Source organism: Pterocles gutturalis, unplaced genomic scaffold (genome assembly GCF_000699245.1).
Source record: "Pterocles gutturalis isolate BGI_N339 unplaced genomic scaffold, ASM69924v1 scaffold21258, whole genome shotgun sequence".
Taxonomy (NCBI): domain Eukaryota; kingdom Metazoa; phylum Chordata; class Aves; order Pterocliformes; family Pteroclidae; genus Pterocles; species Pterocles gutturalis.
The window spans coordinates 2,348-26,140 of NW_010118593.1; the positions used below are offsets into that span (position 1 = coordinate 2,348).

The 23,793-nt window shown below is 42.8% G+C and overlaps 2 protein-coding genes across 2 annotated transcripts; one reads left to right on the forward strand and one right to left on the reverse strand.

The window, feature by feature from the left end:
* Positions 1-208: 208 nt before the first annotated feature.
* On the reverse strand, positions 209-9,390 carry DNASE2B (deoxyribonuclease II beta). The gene is made up of 6 exons (XM_010076290.1): positions 9,278-9,390; positions 5,327-5,504; positions 4,004-4,085; positions 2,769-2,930; positions 1,075-1,272; positions 209-564 (listed from the first exon to the last, which is right to left on the reverse strand). The coding sequence occupies exons 1-6, from the start codon at positions 9,388-9,390 to the stop codon at positions 209-211; spliced, it is 1,089 nt and encodes a 362-aa protein (XP_010074592.1).
* Positions 9,391-11,117: 1,727 nt separating this feature from the next.
* Positions 11,118-18,705, forward strand: LOC104459978 (uricase-like). The gene is made up of 8 exons (XM_010076291.1): positions 11,118-11,185; positions 11,636-11,909; positions 12,664-12,780; positions 12,906-12,984; positions 16,179-16,365; positions 16,835-16,958; positions 17,376-17,459; positions 18,450-18,705. Exons 1-8 carry the CDS (start codon positions 11,118-11,120, stop codon positions 18,579-18,581), a joined length of 1,065 nt encoding a protein of 354 aa, XP_010074593.1. The 3' UTR covers positions 18,582-18,705.
* Positions 18,706-23,793: the final 5,088 nt, after the last annotated feature.

Sequence of the window (23,793 nt, forward strand, 5' to 3'; positions counted from 1 at the left end):
GAGAGGGCAGAGCGTGGCTCAGCAGCCGCAGAGAAAACCAGCCGTCATTTACCTGCACACCGCCTGCTTTTATAGCTGACAAGGTGAAGGTCTAACACATCTGGCAACACAAAGGGCCATTTTTCAGACTAAAAATACTGTTTCAGGGAGATGTTTCCTATGCTTTCTGTGTAAAGGAGGGGCTGTGCTGTTTGGGAGGAAGGGTTCTTTATATCCCTGTGGAAGCATCAGTGCAACTTTCGTAGTGAATTATCAAATGCCTGAAGGCTTGGTAGATGTGTTCATTCTGTGTACAAATGAACCCACCACTTCTCCAGGCTTGCTCAGCAGCACGGTTCAAGTCTCCGATGCAGGTCCATTGATCTTTGTATTCCCTTGAAACAGCCCATTTGGAATGATCGTTAATGGAATAAAAGGTGGAATTCAATGGTGTCCCTATTAGATTTATGTTGTAGACGTGGTAGTTGAGAGAGCAATTTGAGGGAAGTTTTTGGCCGGAATGCTGCCAGGATTCAGCCAACAAATCGGTCTTCAGTTCCTGAGCCACCCAGGCCACGTAGATATCTGTGGAATAACACAGGTGTGGGAAGTTAGTCTTCCATGTTCCTTCATTTAGGAGGGGACCGAAAAGCATCACTTAAACTGGGCTCGTTTCATTCCAATGCATAAAGTAGGGCAGAAGGGACTTTGCCCCATCTCCTTATTTTGACTTTTGTTTCAGAAATTAATTTCTACTTTTCTTCCTCCTGGAAAAACTCTTACAAACAAAGAGGAAAGGAAAAATCATAACCCCCATTTTTGTTCTTTGCTGTTACTGTTGAAAAGCAGGAAATAAATTTTCTGAAAATGCTGTTATTGGACACTTTAAGAAGGTGTTTGAAGGACTAGTCAACTATTTGTTTTGTGGGGCTGAGAGAATATTATGACGGGACATCTTTCCCTGCCCTCTGTTACATTTATTTCAGAAACTGAACTTCTTTTTTCCCCTCAAAGAAAATACTAATTGTCAAAGAATATATTAATCACTTGTTACTTCCTTGAGAACATGTGATAGATAGCAACAGGTTTTCTTACCATCTATGAACATGTGTGACTTCGCAAAGTGGAGGAAGGTTTCGCCATGAGCTGACTGGAGTTTGGAGAGGTGGCGCAAGGGGACCGAGGGCAGCCTGGACCCTGCACAGAGCTTCTGCAGATTTGGGAGATCAGCTTGGAAGATGCTGGGGATGGAACAGCTGTAGATTCCTGGATTGTAACTCAGCATCTGTTGGTCTGAGAAAAAACCCAAAGAAATGACCTTATGCAGAATTAAAATGGGTTAAAGCGAAGCAATCAAGAGTAAAGTTCTGCCTCAGAAAGGAAACCTAAATCCTTCTTAATCTTCACAGCCTATCTCCTGGAGGAGTTCAATGTCAAAGTATCTTATTTTAGCAACCAAAGACCTGTTTAATTGCTTTGAATTCCGCCTGGCCCTGCAGCACCTAGACTCTCTGGGAGAGTAGTTTTTCCTACTTCTACCTCATTGTTCTTCGCAGAACTGTTAACCGATGGTCTCAGTCCACTACCACTTACACCCATGCTTATCTTCAAGCTTCTAAGCAGTCACACAGTGCTCAGACAGCGTGTGTAAATTGAAGCCTGCCCGTATTTATGGGAGTAGTTTCCAGTCAGTTACAGTTGCCAAGCCAAATGCAAACACAAGACCTGCCAAAGGGTTTTAGGAAGAACAGAGCTTGAATTTCAGCATCTGGATTGAATTTGCAGAAGAAATTTACTTTTCTGCACAGCGCACAGCTTAACTGTAGAAGCCCTTGCCATGGATATTTGTAAAGAGCAAGGGAACAAATGGGTTCATTAGATGAGTTCACGGAAGACCAGTCCATCAGGAACTTTCCAGTCTTTCCAGCTCAGGAAATCCCTGAACCACAGATTACCAGAAGCTGGGAGGAGGAAGCAGGAAAAGCATTAGTGTATGCAACTCATTTTCTAATTCCCTAAACACATGCATAGGTGCGCTTTCACAAACAGGAGCCTGGTTTAGATAGCACTGGGGTGTGGCCAGCCTGGCCATTTGCACAGCGCATGTGTTTCATCAATATTATTTGAGGTTTGTAAATGAGAAATTAGTGAAAAACAGTGTGAAAAGTGTTAGGGAGCATACCAGTATAACTTGTAACACCTTTTGATAGTCCCTTTTCAGGATTCCAGTACTAGATATCACTGTCAGGTTGTTCTGAATCTTCCAGGTATAGATTTTGGGTTTTTTATTTTTAGAATTGGTATTTTATGTGTCAAAAAGTACCTGGGGAAATTCTGGGTGATATTTATTACACACTTCATACTTCTGACGTGTCAAGGCTACTACTCTAGCTCAAGCAGTGGTTGCCTTAGATTTTTAGAACTGTAGACGATTGCAACTGAACGAGCTATTACTGGTAAAAATGATTAATCATCCTACTTTACATTTCCAAAGCATTTTGTATGCATGGACTGAGTTTAGCCTTGATATGCACTTGTGACTATTATTATCATCCCAATAGACCCCATGGGGAGATGGAGACAGAGTGGAAGAGTGCATTTCCCACATTCACACAGGAAATCGTTGGGTAAACATAACTGAAGCCAAGAATGCTGCTTCCAGGCATCACTTGGTTTCCCAATATAACAACGAAGGACAAGAACAAGCGATTTTTGAGGCAAAACCTCAAGGAAGACAGTCAGAGAGATGCGGTAGGACAAAGGCTTTCTTAGGGAGAAGCTTTTCATACCTATTTCAGTGAACTGGTCATATTTGAAGGTTATACAGATGGCCGTCTGTCCATAGGACTCCCCAGTAGCTGGATACCCATAACCATCCTCCGGGACAGGAGGGAACAGGGGAACACTGTGAATCACCCAGAAGCCTTGTGACTTGTCCAAGAGCAGAAATCCTGAAAAAAAAAAAAAAAAAAAGAAGAAGAAAAAAAAAGTTATTGTGATGAATTAAGGAGGAAAAAGCCCGGAGATGATAGAACTGTGTCCTACTTTGGATTTACTGCTGCAGACACCGCACTTCAATCTGTTAATGTCTACAGTAAACTGGCTCCAGAGTCAATTAATGGATTATAGGAGACACTAATATTGTATTAAAATGGCATTAATTCTCTCCTGCATAGTCTAACTCAAACTGTCACCGTGTTTCTTTTAAAAAATCTTTCAAAACCTTTCTGTTTCTCTGCTCAAATTTTGTCTTCAAAAAGTCTGATGATCTAGTGGCTGTGACCCTCTCTGCACTGCTCATTTTCCTTCTCTTCATATATCCACTGTGTAAGGGGAAAGAGATGCCATTAACATCATGTCTTCTTCCCCAGACCAAATTCTCCTCCACAGAGAAGCAGCAGAGAGATGGTCTGTGCCTCCCCCTGCAGCAGGGGGCTCCAGGGAAGAGCACCGCTCCCGAGCCGTCCCCATTGCTGCAGCCTGAAAATACAGCCCTGCAAAATGTGTTCATCTCACAGTCAGGCTGGGCAAACCCCATCTGCTTCCTCAAGGGAACATTTAGACCTCCCCTGAATGTTACGCTTATTTAAAGTCTTGCTTTACTTTAACTGCATACTTTAGCACTTTCATGATCTTGGCAGCGGTTTCTTGCCCCAGAGAGAAAGAGTTTGGAGGGTTTTATGTTTAGGGTGCCTTTCCTTTCACATCTTGTACTGCTGTTGCCATTAGGCTCAGGACAATGTGTCTGTACTCACTGAATAGAGCTATGTGAATTTCAACTCTTGGAAAAAAAGAAAAAAAAGGATCCATAAGCCCTAAGAGATCTTCAACACACCACAGGCATAGCAAAACCAAGACAGAAGCTGCAGCATATATAACTATACAACAAACCACGCATCATGCAAATCATTCTCCAGTTTTGCTTTAGGCAGGAATTTTAGATATGCAGATAGACAAATAGACAAGTAGATGCTATCCCCAGCTTTAGAAAGGAGAAAATAGCAGCTTGGGACTCTCCCTGTACCTTTGGTATGTCCTCTTTTCCACCCGTCAGAGTCTGATTCAGGGACCTCATCGTTGTACATTGCATATGCAATGCTGTTCCTCTGCAGGGAAACACACATTTCTGAAACATGACATTCAGTAAAAGGAAGGCATTTCAGCGAACATCTGCTGGGAACAGAAGAAAGGATTCAGGAGTTCTTCTGTGTGTGAACATCACGAGCCTAATCCTTATCCCAGTTCAGCTGACACAGTATCTGCAGAAGTCACAGTAAAATAAAGCTGATGACTGAGCGTTAGGGTCCTAGCTAACATAAAGTGGAAGTTCTCTTAATCATTGGCATGGATTTATTGGGCACTTGCTTGCAAAGAAGTTCCCCCGTGTTTGGTTGGTTTTTATTTTTTTTATGCCTGTCAGTGATTCAGCAACCAGATCTGGTGAAAATGTTTGCTGAGGAAAAATAGACATGACAAGTGTTCTTATGAAGGTCAAGCAATTAATGCTTTTTTTGCAAAATATTTGCATATGGCCACACCTTATTCCCCTTGAATAGAAAGCTTCAAATGAGTTAGGACATCCTTTCCCTCCTAATGTACTTAGAGTTTGTGAACAGTATATTACAATTGCAGTGAGACCTGGAATAGGAGAGTTGACCGGACTGCCAATATTTGATTGACTTCTGGGAATCTACATATAAATTAATGACACTCTACCACTAACCTGCAGCAGAAACGCAGACACACCCAGGCTCCCAAGAATACTATGTACATTGTAAAAAAATAACCATAGGAAGATCTTGTGGTGTTTTATAATTGCTTCACACAAATATAAATGAAGTGTCTGACTGGGGGGGAGGGAAAGGCCTAACAAGCAGCATATCACTGCTGAAGCAGTCACAGTGACTTCAGGGGGAACAACAAAACCCAGATTTGATTCGAGACACAGTGTGAAACACATGCACATGGGAGGGCTTAGGACAAGTGTCTGTAATAGTCACCACCGGCCCTGGTCTGAGTTCACAGCAAGTTCACAGCTTCAGATGTTGCTCAATATGAATTGCAGAGAAGAAGCCAAAGGGACTATGTACCAACGCTCATTTTTCTGATGGGCAATACTTTCAGTGTGTGGAAGGCTTAACTAGAAATTAGAAGTTCGAGGATAATTTCTAATTGTAGCCAAAACTGCAAATAATCTGCCCAGCTATCAAGACGCTCCCCTTGACGTGCTTCAGTAGATCTAGCCAGTCAGGTCCAGCCATACCTCTACGTGCTTATTTTGGCCGGTTCATTTCATTTGCATGTAATATCAAGTGTACTAATGAAGTGAGAATGAAACATCACTTGCCTCAGATTCGTACGTTTCATACAGCTGCTTCAGTGTTTGTCCCAGAGCACCCTGTGTCACGTTGACAAGGTATTTACCGAGCTGCCACTGCGGCGCCAGGGTGTCCATGTACAGGTATTCCAGCCCCAGCGTGGGGATCTCTCCTTTGGCATGTTTTGGCAACTTGTAAAGAGCAAACCTGCAACAGTGAAGAGCAGTTGGTTGGTTTTTTTTTTTACAACCATCCTGTTTGAATGTGTAAATCAATAACTCCTTCCCTCCCAAGGATTTAAGAGAAGGGTGACCCTGGGGGTGCTGATGCTGGAGAGGGACCAGTGCTGCCCGTGCGGTGCGGATGTCTCAGCCTCGAGGAGATGACCCAGAGCAGGGCCAGCAGCAGTGTGGCAGCACAGTGCCTGCTGCAGACACACTTCTTCAGCAAGGGAGGCTGATTCGGCAGCAGACTCCTGTTGCTGTGGTCAGACTGCTGTTGGTAGCATGAAAGAATTTAGGGTAGCGCTGGCTTGGAGTCCCATTTAGCCACCATATCCCTATTGCTCCTGGTTTTGGCAAAGAACCTCAGCTCCCAAACTCAGTCTGACGTTCTCATGGTCAACCTGGACACCTCTTACCAACACATTCTTATTTTATATAAATATAACTTTATATGAAATAGATACAATTTTGTATTAAATTATAAAATGCATAATGTTATTTTTATACATATTAAAACCACAAAATAAGTATAAAGCCATGTGATAAAGTTGTTCTAATCCTAGATTTTGTAACAGACTCACTGAACTGTTGCAACTCAGATATTTGCAAACCATTAGCCAGAAACACAAATCTTTTCGAAATTGCAGAGCACTCAATATTGTCAGTAAATAGCTCAGTTTTTATTAATGTCCATATAGCATATTAACAGGTTTACGTGGGATTAGTTACAATATAATTAATCGAGCCACTGTCTTTGAGTGCTGTACTTGAGTAATTTGTTACTTATGTCAATAGTAAGAACCGAGTGGCATTATTTCCAATCCTACACTATTTACCAAAAATGCAGCCTGACTGTGCTCAATCCTTGAAGTATATCAGGAGGAGTAAGCCTTGCCCAGCTGATTTACAGTCTCAAGTTGGTAAAATAAAGGCATCTCCAAAAGCAGGTAAGAAGTGGCAGGAGAGCATTTTGCTAGAGGAACATTCAGTCCATGAGAAACATACGCGCACAGGCTGAAGAGAAACACACACCACTGGTGATGCTGGCAATCCACCTGCACTGCTACTGCATGTTGTTCCTGAAATATCTCAAGAGAAATTGTTGCTGATGAGGGATCACAAGGAGAAGATTAAAAAGTGATTTATATAGCGATGCTGGAGAGAGCTGTCCATGCACGAGGAGTCACAACAATCCCCTTATTTGAAATGAAGATTTGGGAAGGAGAGGAAGAGCAGCAGTTACAGTAGCACGAGCTGATCCAGGAATTAGTGTATGAAGCCTTTCCAAACTGCTTTGAATTGTATTGGAAGACTTATGCTCTCGGGGTGTTTACAGCCTTCCATCTGACAAATCCGCGTTAGCAGGTATGCTTATGGAAATGCTAATAGTTGAGCTCTGAGTAGATGGCTTGCCAGTTCCCGGTGGATACATGTTTTGGCCCTTTCCTGAGAGCCAGCCGAGTGTATTAGCAATTGAAGTTGTATAACTGCTATTTGTGCACGGGACGTTTCTCAAGAGCTCAGGCATTTGTGGGAGCAGAGTGAAAGTCATTTTCCCGAGAACCAAGGAAAAGCAAATCCGCTTGTACCCAATTAGCATTGCCACATTGTTTGCTTGTGACTGAACACTAACTACAAATGATCACATCTTTACTTCTTCCCTTCCCTGCCTAAAAATAACCCTAGACAGCGTGCATCCATGGCTTCAGTCCTTGACTCGACTCTTCTGAGAAAGCAGAGTTTTGGCTTTTATTTGCTTGAAAAACTTCCCACAGAACAGAGTGAGTTTGGAAGAATAAAGGACAGACCGTCTGCTCCCCTCAGAGAGACAGTCCTACGGCCATTTGCTCTGGTAGTCCCTGTGTGAGGTGCAGTGAAGATGGTGGGAAAAGCTCCCAAGAGCAATGAAAACATGGGGGAGACCTCTGCCAGCCCAGGCACCGCGTGTGGGTGGGAGCTGCAGGCACGGCTGGGGAGCGCAGATGGGATCAGGTCAGATAAGGCAAGTGACTCCTCCGGTTTAGTGGCAAATGAAAGGGTGTGAGAATACTGAGTAATTACAGAGTGTTGCAGGATGAAACCACTGAATAGTAGGAACTCACATCAAGCTCTTGCTAACTGAATGTAAAACCTGCAGCGCTGTGTTTGTTTGAAAGGGCATCGACATCTTTTGGTTAAGAGGAAGCTTTTCTGAGCAGTTTCAGTTCTGCTTCTCTTATCAGCTTCATAGCAACCAAATCCAGAATTAAGCAAAAGCTGACTACTGTCAATAAACTAGGATGACCCCTGCAGACAGGCAGATTTCTTTTTCATTTGATCACAGTGCATTGTAAAGGAAATCCCCGCTGTCCTTCCTGCTAAACATGTCAGAGGGGAACAGGGTTCTGCCTGTGCAGACCCCCCAGTTCTCATCTGGAACAGGTCCCACGTTGCTGACATTCACATGGAGGCACAGATGAATTATTCCTAGCCACGGCTCTCAAAGAATTTAGCAGAGAATTTGGATACAAAAACTGTGTTCCTTTAAGAAATGGATGGTAAATGTATTTTTGTTTTGGTTTTTTGTTTGTTTGGTTTGGGTTTTTTTTAGCTTTAACATGAACAGACTCATTCTGCAAGGAATAATTGCAGTTGGTGGAGAGATGAAATTTCTCCTACCTTTAAGTTGTTGGGTAGCTACATCAAATAAGCGTCTGATCCTGAAAAAATTGCATTACCTAGAAGGTCCTTAGCAAGTGTGACAAGTCACAGGGATAGACCAGACCCTCACACATTAGACGCGATGCCAATACAGAGCAAAGCTAGCTTTATGCTCCTGCTTGAGCAGCCTGCCTGCGGTGTGAGGAGCCCCTGCCCTCCCTGCAGCTGCTCTGTGTGCAGGGGAAGGGATGTGCAAGAATAGCACCTGCTTCTTTATCACTTGTATCCAAACTGATCATTGTTCCATGAGAAAGACATTTTTCTTTTGGAATTGGTTGATATTTACCTTTGGGAGGCTTCTGTTCTGTTTTTCTAAGAGCCCTTGTTTTGCTTTTTAAACCTGCTCTGGCTATTATGTAATTATACTTTGCGTCTTTCATCTTCAAAGCATATTAATACAATTAATTATTTAATACCCAAATCTGGGCTTGCTGCTGGCAGAGGGATAGTACCAGCTCTAATGTGCTGGCAGCTCAGGCGGTGGGGAACAACCTCTTGTCCCCAGGCACAGACAGGGGAGGGGGGGGCTCTCCCGTACTGCCACCCGGCCCCGCATGCCTGCGGTATCCCCCCGGGGCAGCTCAGCCCCTGCTCCCCCTGTGATGGCAACAGGGGGACAAGTCCACCACACTGCTGTTCAGGTACAAGCAACAAGGCTTAGGGTGAGACAGGGCTGTGTTCCCGGCTCAGCTTCCTCAGCCGGACGAGACTCGTGCGGGAGCCCTGGCCTGGGGGCTGCCTCCGGTGGGTGCAGCCTTGGCGCCCAAACACAGCTTGCGCTCCCTTTGATGATGAGACATGAAGGCTGTGTAAACCCATGATTATTCTGCAGTTAGTCATCATGCAGTAGGGTGGTTGGTTCAGTGAAATGAAATCACACTTCAATAACTTCTCCTAGGTTTTCCAAATGCAAAATTCAGCTACTGCTCACAGGCAAACAGGATTAAAACAGTTGTTGCTATGCATTTCTTCTCAGTGATCCACCTACTTCACATGGTTTAATCTCAAGTGTTATTTACTCACCCAGTGTTTCTCCCCTGTGCAGCATTTACTTACCAGTCAACTGCCTCCCCGTCCTCATTCCTGCAGGAAATCTCAGCTGCCCACAGGGACGCCGAGGAGAGAAGCAATAGCAAGGCAGGGTGACACCGTGCAGATCCCGCAGGCATTTTGGTTTGCCGGCTGCACAGGGCAAGCACTGATTAGGTTTTAAAAGGAGAAGTTGTGTTGCATTAACTGTCAGCTCCTGCTGTATGATGCAGCAATCACACCCCAGGCGGCAGAGCCAGCCCAGGAAGTCAGGCTCCTGCTGCAGGGACGCTGCGGGCAGCGGGGCCAGGGCCCCCCGGGAGCCACGGGAAACTGCTCACCATGGCTTTGGGCAACAAATGGCAAAATGACAGTTTTTGAGAAAGCTCACCTTTGTATTTTAGGAGATAGTATTTTGACTATTTAGAATATTCAAGGTATTCTGCTTTAAAAAAAAAAAAAAGCTGCAAATACCGAAACCCTTTTTGTTTTCGTTTTAGTGCTGCATGACTAAAGTGTGAATTTTTTACAACTAGCTGAAAAAAACCTCAGTGTTCAGGCAAGCAAAACAAAATCATTTCCATCTCACTACTTCTCCATCCAGCCCTTGTAGCGAGCACAGTTCCTGCAAAGAGGAGTTCTGATAGAGTGCTGGGTGGGCCCTGCCCAGTTGTGGCTCTGGCGGCAGGGCTCTGTGTTTGTCTGTGGGGACCGAGCCCGCGGGAACTGCCAGGCAGAGAAAACGCTCTCATCTCTGAGCCACAGTAATTTACTTACAATTAGTTAGGGTTTTTAACAAAATTATCTTTCAAGTGCATTAGCATTTCTTGCAGGAACAAATGTCTGAATGGAGCAATTTTTCATTTGATAATCTTTTAGCAACTCACATGTGAAAAGCTTCATTTTATATTTTGGTGTGTAAAATATTCTTTCTCTTTCCTCTTTACACTTACATTAAAAGGTGCTGATTTATATTAAAAGATGGCAGGGGGGTTGGAACTTTATGATCTTTAAGATCATTTCCAACCCAAACCATTCTATGATTCTATGTTGATACCAAGTATGGGATACTTAAGCCTCAGGGAAAGTCTAGTGCAACAAGCTCTGGATATTTTAGCATAACAGAAATACCTTTGCAGTATTGTGTCTCCTTTCTAGTACAGCCTCTCCAACACTGCAATAGGTGTGTCAATCGGGTGTGTTTGACAGAAGCAGGATAAAACTGAATAGGGCTTAGCGCAAATAAACCAGCGATCCCAGAAAGCCAGGATTTTGGAGGTATGGATCAAGACCTGAATTTTGTTGCTCAGACTTGCTTCTGATCCCTTTTGTGGGAAATCAGAACTGTAACACTGTTGTGAGTAAACACTGGATAAAACCGAATAGGGCTTAGCGCAAACAAAACCAGCGATCCCAGAAAGCCAGGATTTTGGAGGTATGGATCAAGACCTGAATTTTGTTGCTCAGACTTGCTTCTGATCCCTTTTGTGGGAAATCAGAACTGTAACACTGTTGTGAGTAAACACTTTCAACCAGCCCAGCTCTGTCTGTCTTTTCTTCTTGCTTTCGGGAATTGCAACGTGCACTGAGGGGGTAATAAAACATACAACATGCCAAGAGCATGACAGCTGTCTCCATTTTCTGCTTGGGACTTCTGCCTGCTTCCAAAGCAACCTTCCCACCCCTCATGGAAGAGTTGCTTTGATACTCACCGCTTCCACTCAGCCTCAAAGCAGCAAGTTGCCACATCCCTGAATGTGTGATGGGGACAGCCCTGGGGACAGGGGAGTGCCTGATGGGCTCTGCCTGCTAACGGGGGCTCTGCCGTGCAGGATGCCAACCACATTTTGCCAACTTCTGTGTGAGAATGGAGAGAGCTCAGTGCATTGCACGGGTGGAGCCTGACAGTGGTTGTGAGAGCAGGGAGCCAGAGCAGTAGGAAGTGCTGAAAGTCTGTTCTTGGTGCCAGGGAAAATCAGGAACAGTATCTGGAGAGGAACAGCCCAGCCTGGCAGAGCCAGCCCCAGCAGAATGACTGCAGAGGGTGCGGGAGGGAATGCTGCCTGCTCTCTGCACAACTGTACTCACGGTTGCTGGATGCACTGGGACACTCTGAGTTCAGAAAGAGATGATTGAGGGGAGACTCAGTAAAGGTCTATATAGCCAGGACTAATCCAAAGATGACAAACAAGAGGGACTAGTTCACTGTTACTCATGTTATATGATCTACCCCCCCTAAAATTCTATCACAGCTGCTAGTAATGTAATAATACCTTCAGAAAGCATTTTTCCTTCCCATCAGGACTTTGCAGTTTATAATGGAAATTTTCATTATCACAGGTAACCACAGAAGTAAACATAAGTGTTTATGTTTCCTTGACTGAGGATAACTCAGGCTTCCACTGAGTTCCTTTACAATTATCATGTATTTTCTCTGCAGATCAAGGACATAGAAGTCCTCAACTGTGAATATGGGAAGAATACAATTAAGTTCCTTCGTCTTCATAGAGAAGGGAAGAAGCACTTTGTTAAGGAAGTGGAAGTCTGCACGCATCTCCGGCTGACTTCTGCTCATGAGTACCTGGATGGAAACAACTCTCTTGTGATACCTACAGACACTATAAAGAATATTGTCCTTGTGTTGGCTAAAAAAAATGGGGTATTTTTTATTTTTAACTAGTCTTGCTGTTTCTCATTACTTCATTTGAAAGTGTTTGTTATAGAACTTTCTCTTTTCAAAATGCATCAAAATAATCTCTCCCCCATTGGCATGTCAGATCAGCACTGAAGTCACCTTCAGTGATTTAGGAGAGAATTTTTTCTCCTCCACAGTTTATCCAGTGGACTCCTCCTTAGTTTTCCAAAGCCTTTTTTCCTCACAGCACTAGCAGTATCCATTAAAAAAAAAAATTAATAGCACATAACACTGCATTATTCCTATATAGCATTTTTAAACAGAAGGTCTCAAAGTATGTGAGGCTCCTCTTAATTCTGTTAACTGTGCTCTTAGCTCCATCAGTTGTATCTATCACAATGACAATCTGTAGCGTAAATTGTCTGTCTTGGTAATGAAACCCCATCGTTAGCCTGTAAAGTTTAATCAGAATATAGCTATGATTATTTCAGCATTATATCCTCAAAGCTTAAGGCTTCTGTAGTAGTTTCTCTCAGTCCAAGGACTGCAGCTCGCTATACCACAGAATGGGAAACTTTTGATGTGGCTCTGCAGCTGCTATTTGCAGCGTATGCTGCAAACTGATCAAATGACTAGGCACAGTGCGCAAAACCAGCCATGAGAGAAATCTGTATTTTTAACAACATTGATCCTTCCCAAATATCTACAACAATCAGAACAATCTACTTTTGTACATGAGGTAATTGCTTATTTCTAATAATACTGTTTGCTGTCTTAGATCCCAACTTTAGAACAATTTGCTATAGATATCTGCAAACACTTCATGACAACATTTTGCCAAGTGGCGTACGTCAAAACCTACATTCAAGAAGTACCATGGCAACGTCTACATGAGGTATCTAAAATACTAATACATTCAGTTTCTTTATGCTGGAGCCATTTTTCACTCTCTTAGTGCCTGTTTTCAAGTTAAGATTGTATTTACTACACATTTACTTACATGTCTGCTCTAAATTGCAGAATGGTGTTCCCCACATCCACTCCTTCATATGCGTTCCTGATGGGATCCGTTTTTGTGAAGCTGAGCAGTGCCGAAACGGTGAGAAAAGAACTTGCAGCTTCCCCTACTTCTCTACTTCTCTGTAAATATTTCCGCCGATGAGAGATGAAGATGGCTTCAGAGATAGCTAGAGGTGTTACAGGGATTACAGCCAAACCGCTCCAGAGTTTCTAAAACAAAGAATACTTTTATAGTCTACTTTTGCAGTCTTTGACCCCTGAGACATGGCTGAAGAACTAATAGTGTAGCTCACATTTGTATGCATATCTTAAACATATAATGGTTACAACAGCACACCCAGCAGAGCTGCTCTGTATTGTCACAGGATTTAATAGCCTTCTGAGAATGGTCTCCTTACTTTTTTACGTGACACCATATTCTGCAGTATCCCTATTATCATTACCCTATAGGGAATGTATCATGGAACCACACTGCTGCAGGCTCATTGCCTAATTTGCAGTTATTCTGAAAACGCTGACAACATTCCTTGGTTTTATTTCTAAGAAAGATGCAATTTCACTGCTGCAAGCCAGGCTGGCTTGAACATTGTGAGCACTCAGGTCTACGTGCAAACAATTTTGCCCATGAAAATACTTCAGAGTGTGCTTACTATTTTTTGCATGCTATGCATAAACAAAGCACTGTTTAGCTTCACTGAGAGTTTTGTGATACTTAAAAGACACAAGCTTTCAAGCTCAACTGTCTGTCTGTAAATTTTAATTCCAAAGGGAGTGTAAAAATGAACTCTTCTTGCTACGACACCCAACAAGAGCATAAATTCAATCTCATTGTGTTGGTGTTTCATTTAATCCACCTCTCAGACTACTGGGGACTGGGCTGACACCACTACATGGTTTCACACAGAGGGTTGAGAGGCTTTAGGCATTACTGTGGTATCCATCTATTACTGCCCTAATGTAACTTTGAATTATTTCCCATCCTACCCTCTCTCCCTATTTTCCTAATGTGTCAGGGTTAGGACCAGTGGTGAAGCCAATTTCCTTGCAGACAGGACACAAGTTCTGAAAGATGCATTTGAGCATTGTCCCTGTGTTCAAAAAAACCGGACAAGTCTCCAGTGCTTCTTGGCCTAATCTTGTTTAATGTTGCTAGTAATGGTAACTACTGCTGTAATTTTGGCAGCTGCAATAGTATAGACTTTTGTTTCTGGAAAATGTTAAGAAAGAAATTTGAATTTAAAAAATCAAAAAGAATCTATGCTTTCTTGAAAAGCTGCTGCTCTTAATGTACAGATTTAATTAAATTTTTCATCACCTTGAAAATTCAGCATGAAATTCTGCAATTTTGGGTTTTACACAAACAATAAGCCTTTAAGGCTCACTGAATAAACTGCCTTTCCTTTTTAGACTTCCCTTCATGTAGCCCTTTAGCTGTTTCTTTAGGATTCCCTGCCTAGGTGAACAATAACCAAAGAGAAGATTTTCAAATCCCTTTTATTTTTCTTAATAATAAGAACCTTCTCTATCTTTATCATCCTCCTATGTACCTATCACCCAGACACAGAAATTTATTTCTCAGTTAATCCCATCTTTTAAAACTTTTCATCATTAAAAGAAACCTAGTGAGGCTTAACAGAGTTACAGGCTTATTTTTTGCCATTGGCAAAAGGCTCAGAGTTTTTTGGATATTGAAAACATCGTAAGTAACTTAATGGAGTCAACATTTGACAACTGAAAAGGCAGCTCAAGCACAAAACATACTGAAGGCACAGCATGGGCTGTTCACCTTGCAAACTTTGCCTGGCTGTTAACATTCTCCAGTGAGAGTTTGAAGTCTATTGCTATACAGACAGCCAGACAGAATGATTTCAGTAAATCATTCATTGCAAGGAGCTCTTTCAAACAAGCCTGTGCATTTGAATATGTGATAAATATATCCCAAGGTTCGCTGATAGTATCTGCATGACATTAACACGTGTATTATACTCTCATACCCAGGCAATGAATTCATCAAGATCTGAACAAACCCCAGAATATCCTGTCCAAGGACAGTCCCCTCTTTAGATTTTGTAAACCTTTAATAAATAACAGGGGGCTGTAGTCAAAATTACAGGTACACCTCCTTGGACCCATTCAAAAACAATAATGAATGTAAAGAAGAGAAGAAATAAATGAGATACAGTTTTGATCATTTCCAATGACAAGGCAGTTTAAAAAAAAAAAAACAAACAACCCTCTGAATAATCATGTCATTTAGAAATATTCATCACAGTGGAATTATTTCCAGTATAAATTCCTGCAAAGACACAATTTAAAGACTAAGTCTGTCAGTATTCCCAGTCAAAGGCGGGATTACTATGTGCTGGACAAATTTAAGGATTAATTTTTAACTAGCCAGTGTGAGCACCAAGAGCAGCACAGAAACAGCAGCATGGGCTTCAGCCACTGCTGTCTGTACAGGCTCCAGATAAGCCTCTGTGCCATGAAGTTTCTCTTTTCTGAATCTGCTTTTTTGGCATCTCTGGTCAGTGACATTTTCAATTATCAGTTTGGTGTGCTCTAAATGACCGACCACTTGCAATTTTTTAGCTGCCATCCAAAAGCTTTGCTAGAAGAAAAAGTTCAGGACACCACTGTTTGGTCTTTAGACAACAGCACATTTTATAAATTGGGGCTAAGAGCAAAACCCCTGTCAGTTTGAACCTGTGGGTGGCATCTGTATCAGTGCCGGTTCCTGCCAATCAGCTGAGCTACAAGGATTTGTATTGGCTCCTTGCCCTCTTGGTCTTATGGATGCAAAACTCGCAACAGGATGGGTATTTCTAACTGAGGCTCCAAGTCTTTGTCCAGAGAGTTCTACACTCGTTTACATTGTTAGAAAAGGTGCATCTCACCTCTCCTGTACCCCACAGCACTAGCAGCCTATTTCATTTCTCTTTAGAGCAGTTAGTCATCCCTGAACTAACACCACTGAGAGCCAACCCGATGCATGTCCCAGCTCCAAGGAGGTGAGATAAAGGGTGTCCTCACCTCTCCTTGGCTGCAGGTCACTTGATGGGATGCTGGTTTCTAGATTGAGCTCTGATTTCCATACTTTTTGTCTTATTTCTTACCTTTCTGCTAGAATCAGCGTGCAGAAAATAATTTTTAGAAGTAGCTAGGCTTGCAACAGACTGCTTCGTGGCTCTGGTGCTGTCACTGCAAGTATGCACACAGAGGTTTCTTTCTCTGGCTGAACAGGAGCTCATACTGTCTCATACTTTTGTATCACAGGTCCTCTGGTTGTTTTTGCTGGAATTAAAGATCTGAAACTTATGAAGACAACACAGTCTGGATTCGAAGGCTTCTATAAGAATGAACACACCACACTTCCTGAAAGGAATGACAGGATTTTATGTGGAGAGCTCTTCTGCAAATGGTCATATGGCGAATGCAGAGATTTTGACTTTGATTACATATGGTATATGTCAAATCAAATACTATTTATTACCTAATCTATGATCCCAAAGTCCGCTATACAATAAGGGCCAGACCTGCAGCTGCTGTGCACCAGCCTCCCTCAGTGGCAGCGCTAAGCACGCAGTACGGGGCGAGAGGCATGCCTTGGGGGATACTCCTCTCTCTGATGGTGCACCAATGGACAGTATTTAAATGGACAGCTCAGTATTCAGAGCAGAATACTTCAGGAGAACAAACTAACTAATTTCTTAAATACTTTCAGCAAAACACCCATTTGTGAATTACAGAGCTGGGGGTGGGTGGGAATTTGGAAGTGACAGGATGAAGAAATTGTTCTTCCATGAAATCCCATGTGCTATGTATTTGTCAGAAAAGACAGAGAAATTCTAAAAAGAACCCACAGTATACTATTATGGATCTAGACAGAGACAGCTGAGACAAGGTTTTGTAAAAACCTGTGTTACCTCTAGGAACAAAATCCGTGAATGTATCCTTGAAGCCTTTGCTGGGCCACCTGACTGTGGGAAGTATTCAGCCTCTTATCAGAAGACTGTCAACGATATCCAGATGCTTGTCCTTTCCAAAGTGTCACAGGTATCTTCTTTTCTCCTGCTGATGTTTTACTTTAACAATACTGAATGTTAGTCGGACCACTGAGAAGACCAAAATGAGCCTATTATTTCCTCTGTCAGTTCTAAGTAAGACTGGAAACTGTTTGATGGTGCAGCTAGATTGTCTGAAAAAAATACAAACACACTGAGAAGTTCATATGGTGCTCCCCAGCTTTGAACATAATGGGGGGAGAATATCACTCCGTGCTTGGCAGGACACGAGTAAAAGTGAAAGGGGTGCTACAGCATTGTCCACATGTTCAATAGATTGCATTTGATCAACTGCACATATGGAGGGGTGGGGGGCTGCATTGCTTTTCTTTACAGTGAGTGAAGACTGCTGGACTGTTGGCTGAGAAGGTGCCCTAATTCATTGTCTCATCTGTTTTCATCGTTTCAGGTACAGGTCATAGAAGCTGTCTTGAACAACACTTTCTATAATGTTGTAGACATGAAGAATTTAGGCTTGACCAATGACAAAGAAGTAAGTAAATTCTCCAAACACAACTTGCCTGGGCTCTTTAGAAATACTCAGCTTTAAAGCATTGCAGCAGTTCTGCATAGAACAAAGTTAAAGGGAACAAACTTTCTCCCCCAGCCCCAGTGAAAGCTCCACCTTACCTCTAAAAGAGATTTACACTGATTACAGAAGAAGGATAATTGCCTTCTTGTGTTGTTGAGAAAAGCTAAAGGAGCACAATGGAATGCTTTGAAGATCAAAGGGATCTGTGACAGAGACTACCTCTGAAAAATCATTCCCATTTTCTCTACTGAATTCGGCTGTGCAGTTTTAACCAAGCAGAATGCACCACGGCATCCTTTCCTGTAGGCAGGCAGTGTGAAAAGATAGCATACCCTGGGTCTTCTTTCTGCTCCACTGGCAGCACCGCTGAGGACAGGGAGCACCTTGGGCACAGTGGGGTTACAAGCAGGTAGCTAGGCCATGGGCTAGCTCCAGGTGACAGAAGACCAGCACTCTAAGGGAGCAGTGAAGGGATGTTTCTGCAGCCCTTATGAGCCAAAGCAGATAGGTTCAACAGTGGACAAGGTATAAGCCTGGGAGTAGGCAGAGGGTGAGAGATGCAGGGAATGAGATACATATGCTTCCCCCTCCACAGCTGCTCTAGCTGACAGCCAGGTCACTGGAACTGGAAGTCAGTTACGTTATCCTCACATGACAGAGAGAAACCAGTTTATTCCATTTTGCATCAATGGTCTATAGTCTGTTATGCTCGAGTCTCCCTCCCTAAGTCTTGTGATTCTGCTGCCATCCGATCCTACCCTTGCCCTCTCAGGTGGACATTACAGATCCACTTTCACTTGAGATAACAGCAGCACCTACCACTGATGTTCATAAGAGAAGGAAAGGGCCTGGGTGTGATTTTGGGAGGAAGTGAATAGCTGCAGTTTCTGCTGTGATGGTGCTGGCACATCCCTGTCTCAGAAATGTCCTGTTTGTGTTTGTCCCCCTCAGGTTCTGGTCCCAGTGGAAACCCCCTATGGCTCCTGTGCCTGCACGCTCGGCAGGAAGAAGTTCTTAGAAGGCCAACTGCTAAAAGATGAGAAGCACAGTCGGTTTGGACTGGCAGCTGCCCAGGGAAACTAAACCTCTTGGCTACGCTCACACCTTCCTGATCAACTTCAGTATGGCTTTCCTACCAATGTCTACTCCTTATGGGCCTCTTCCATTGCTGACTACTTTTCCCTTTATGAACTCCTGAGGTCTGGATTTTCGAGGGAACCTTGGGAATTCAGAAATCAAAGTCTGTCCCTGAATCTCAGTATGATTTGCAGATTGAAATCCCCTATGCTCTTTTGAAAATCCCAGCTGGAAACATTGTAGTCAATTAATTTTTAAATGAGCTATTACCAGATGTCTTAATGAAACAATGAACTCGATAATGTCTCTAACATGCTTTTGACATTTAAAATCAGCAACTCTGTATATTCTATTTATTAATGCTCCTTCAGTAAAATGAATATACAGGCACAAGACCAGATGTTTCATTGACACAACCTGTCATGACCCCTCAATGCTACACTGATCTACAGAACTGAGGTTCTGACTCAGTAACTGAATAGGGAATCAGTCAGACACCGATCTCTTTGTGAAGGAAAAAAAAAAAAAAAGTCTTGCTCATATCTCCTTTGCAGTGTGAATAGTTACAGCTCTTGACTAATTTCTCTGCATGTATTCTGACTGCATGGCTGCTGCTGCTACTTATCAGACTATACAGTTACTTTTTAATTACTTTTTTATTAATTACTGAGGTGTGTGAGGTTTTGGGCTACCTCTGTAAGTTTAATTACATAGTTTTCTTTAGTCTAACAATCTCATCATGACTTCTGAGCAGGCAGGAGTTAACCTAAGTAACCCTGTTACATCTGGGAGGGGCAGGGAGAAAGCTAGACAGCCAGACAATGCATATCTTACCTTAGTTATCCCAGGTGATAGCTTTGAACATGGAGATATAACAGCCAACAATTCTCATTCACAAACTGCAGCCACTGCATTTGCAACAGAAATCCTGCTCAACTTCTGACAACTTCCAACCACTGCACTCATTTTCTCCAGGCATCGTTTTCACAGATTTCATGTGACAGAGTGCAAGTGCCCAGAGGTACTTCTGAAAATGGCAGCTTGGTTGCCTTTGTGCCTTCCCCATTTAGGCAGACCTGCAGCATTCCTCTGGGTACAATAATCAAATTCATAGACACTGAAAATTAGGGACATGTCCTGCACTGTGTGCCATTTTGAGGTGCTTTGCAAGACAGGAACTTGCCTCGGTAAGCAGGACATAACAGATGCAAGGGGAAGACACTGTTCACAAGCCTGACATACCTCCTGAAAAACAACAGGACAAATGACACCACAGTCGATCATCTGACCCAGATATGCTGTTCTCTGGCCACTAGCCAATTCTGAAAATTTTATTTACAACACTTTTAGCTTTTGCCAGGGACATTCTTTCTCACCTTGTTAGATGGTGGGGTACTTGTGGGCTTATGTCTTGCTATTTCTGCTATTTTTAGGTGCTTGTAATTTATTAATGTATCTTTCAAGGGCAAATAAAGAGCAACATCAAAAAACAAACTAGTATTTGACTGTTTACCAAATAAGAAATTAAAACATTTAGTACTTATAATGCAAGCATAGTAAGTAAAAGAAATGTTTTTGTTCAGCCAGTTTTACCTCAAAGTGACCTGTCTTGTTCCAAATGACAGTTCACTACCAATTGTTAAAAACAGATGAAAAAAGATCTTATTGAACATGTCAGCTCTTTCTAAACAAGGCAGATCTTCGGAACCCACTTCTTTTCTACCTTATGAGAAATGCATTGCATTAGGCAGAGTTTCCTATTACTACATGCGCTTTGTTTGTGGCCTTGTAAGGTTCTAGTGGACTAACCTTCATGGCAGAATGAGGACACAAAGCAGCAACCAGTTGTTTATTTAGACTTTCCTGGGGCAACAAGCACACATGTACAGTCATGCAGTGTGGTTTCTATAAACCTCCACAGACATATGGACATTCAGCAAGTCTTCAAAGGCACCTCAGCGCAGCTCCATCCAGCACTGCAAACCTGAGTCACTTACATGGGCAGACTGCTTCTAGAGAAAGTACTGAGGCGATCGGAAGAACACAAATTTCCCATACAGCAATTAGATTCAGATAACAATGGCATAAATAACTCTTGAAAATGGGACTTAGCCAGACTTCCTTGGGCCTGAACCTGACCAGTTTCCCATTGGCTTCATTAGGTTCAGTCTCCACAAAGGACTTGCATTACTTTGACTGTGAGATTTTTTTTTTCAGTTCCTGTCCTGAGGAACTATTCAAATTGCTTATTGTGTTTTACTCAGAGGCAGCTGTGATGCTTTGCTGATGAAATGACACTTGACGAAAATAAGCAGCACCTAGGTAACACTGCCACTTAAAATACATCATCTTGCTGGTAACATGGACCTTGCTGGTCCTCGGTTATATTCCAGTGGTTTATAGGGCCTGGAGCCTCCTGCCAAGAAACAGGGTATGTCAAGTGCACAAACATCTTACTATCATTTTAGAATCCAATTCTTTCACATCGTGTTTTTGTTCAATTCTGATAGCTGCCCAGGACAGTCCAAACACAACCCTCCTCAGCTGCTGATCATGCTCCACGCGCAAACAACGTCACGTAGATAAAATGCACTAGCTAAACTCATTGGCCAGTATCTAAAACAGAGATGAAACATCACCTTCAGAGCCAGTACAAGCGAACTGTCTTCACTGGCTGTATTACTCTCTATATATTCAGGCTACCTGCTTTCCAACACACATTTAAACCTGTCAGTTTTTATTAACTATTACACCTACTTTTTTCTTCTTTAAAGTTATCTTTTTCTTTTTTTTTTTTTTTTTAATCTTGCTTTTATCAGGAGTACAGAACCCTGATTCTAAGTTGAACTCAGCTGACAAAGTGACAAAAAAAACCCAAAAAAAACCAAAACCCTTCTGGTTAGACATCTCAATATAAATACTTTTGAAGTTAGAATCCTGCTATTTGTGTACATACAACAGCCAACAATCTTCTTCCTGGAAAGCACACAGCTGTATTTAGAAAGGAAACCTATTAAATGTCTCCAGTTATAGGATCAAAAATGTTAACTCACATCTCGGATATAATTAGGATATAAACTGTTTTGTAATTCTAAGATTGAACCTTACCATTCATAGCAGGTTGAGAGAGAAAAGGCACACCCATGTACCTGAGTGCATGCACACACACCCGGTCATGTATGTACATATTTATATAAAAATATATGTATAAATGGCACTTACTAGATCAGCTGGCATACGACTGATCTATGGCAATCAAACAAGAAACAACATGAGCTGGGGTTAGTTATGTAGTTTTATTATACACTTGCAAACTCTCGGCTGCATTGAGTTGAAGCCTCCCATGTTCCCTTCAAGATCCAGCCCAAACTTCACACCAGGACAGCAGTTTGCCTCTGCCAGGCTCACAAAAACTGAGTGGTAGAGAGAACCAGGAAAGAGACACACAACGCACTGCTGCCTGCCAGGGCGAGCTGGAAGAGTACTTCAGGGACCTGGGGGGCACAAGCAAAGGTAATCATTCAGTCCTGTTAGCTAATCACAGCAGGTCAGGTATTGATGCAAGTAAATGCTTGCCTGTGGGGACAGGCATTTGTAGCCCAGGTCCTGATGAACAGAGGTGCACAGCAGGCCAGCGTGAAATGGGAACATAAGGTAACAGAGGCAAGAGAGACTAGAAGATAAGCAGGAAAGACAGAAGGAGGGAACAGGAAGGAGAAGTACAGTGGCAGTAAAAAAAAATCAGAGGGAGAGGGGAAATAAAAATCAGTGAGGACAATTTCTCTCCTATCTGTCTACTTCAGTGCTGAAAACACAAACCCAAACCAAACCATATCGGAAGGACTCAAAACTAGAAAAAGTTGTGAGTAAAGAAACCTTTGGCTCAGAGGGAAACATAACAGCAAAAACCAGAGTGCCTGAGTACTGAGGGGGCCTTCTGCCACCTCTCAAAAGTGGCATTAGGCATGAATTCCCACATTAACATCTACATCTGACTGGAAAAAGACAAGCACTCAAGTTTTAATGGCCTTATATTGCTGTAGAGTTTCCAGGTCTTCTAGATCACTCATATTTCCAGGTAGAAAGGCCCAGGCAAACTGGCATGTGGTATTTATGCAAAAGGGAGGAGGAAGGAGGAGTATCCTTGCAAAATAGGGTTGCTACACCCACGCACACACTTCTCCCTATGGTCTGGTCACCAGCTGGGACACAAACTCAGATACATGTTCGTTACTCTTTTATTTCCTTCCTCCTGCTGCAATCCACCAGTATAAGACAAAGCAATGTTATTCTTGAAACAGAGACTGGTGCAAATGATGAGCCTCCTCTTCCTTTTTTGGTATGATTTAGCTGCTACAAAGTCAGGGGCATCCTCAACATCACAAGTACTGCGGTGTTGATAGAGGGGCAGCTGGATTACAGCAATCATCTGATTGTGCAAGCCTGCCAAAGCCAAGACATTTGTTGTTGCTTTATCAGCAGATCAGCTGATGATACAGCAGTTATAACTGCTGACTGTTCCTTTTAACAGAGATGCTCACAAGTGCAGCATATAAATACAGCAGTGGTGTCCAGTACTCACCGGCAGCTTTCAGTAGCAATGAAACTCTCACATGGAGACCAAGGGCCACTTCCAGTCTTCACAGTGCTCCCCATCTCTCCAGGTGTTTGAGGTTATAGTTGTGTTTCCCAAATTTAGAGTCTATCAGCTAATGTTATTCTGGGAGTAAGCTGAATACACATCAGAGACCTAAAGGAACATCACTAAATCAAACAATTCCTTAATTATATAGGGGCTAAGAAAAAAATAATTGTTATATTAGCATATTAAAAATAACACAGCCTTTACCAACAGGAATCAAAGCTATTTACTAAATCAGTCCATCCGTTATTCCAATGGAGACTGCCCTTGCAGGCTGCCAGCGGGCTAACGGCAGCCACTGTCCTCTGCACCTCCGCTGGGGGAAGCTGCTGTCAAAACTGAGCAACAAAAGTGTGTGGAGGCCTTCAGGGAGATGGAACAGGACCTATAGATGGTCTCTCCTGGTTGACATACCCAAGCACCCAGTCCTCTTGTTCCCCGTTAGATGCAGCAGAAGCCAATCCATTGCCTCTATAAATTGTCCCTGAGGTAAAGGTGAGAGTAGAGCAGACCCTCCTCTACACTGCTTCATACATCCTACTGAGCTAGTGATGGTTATGCTGTTCACATGCACAT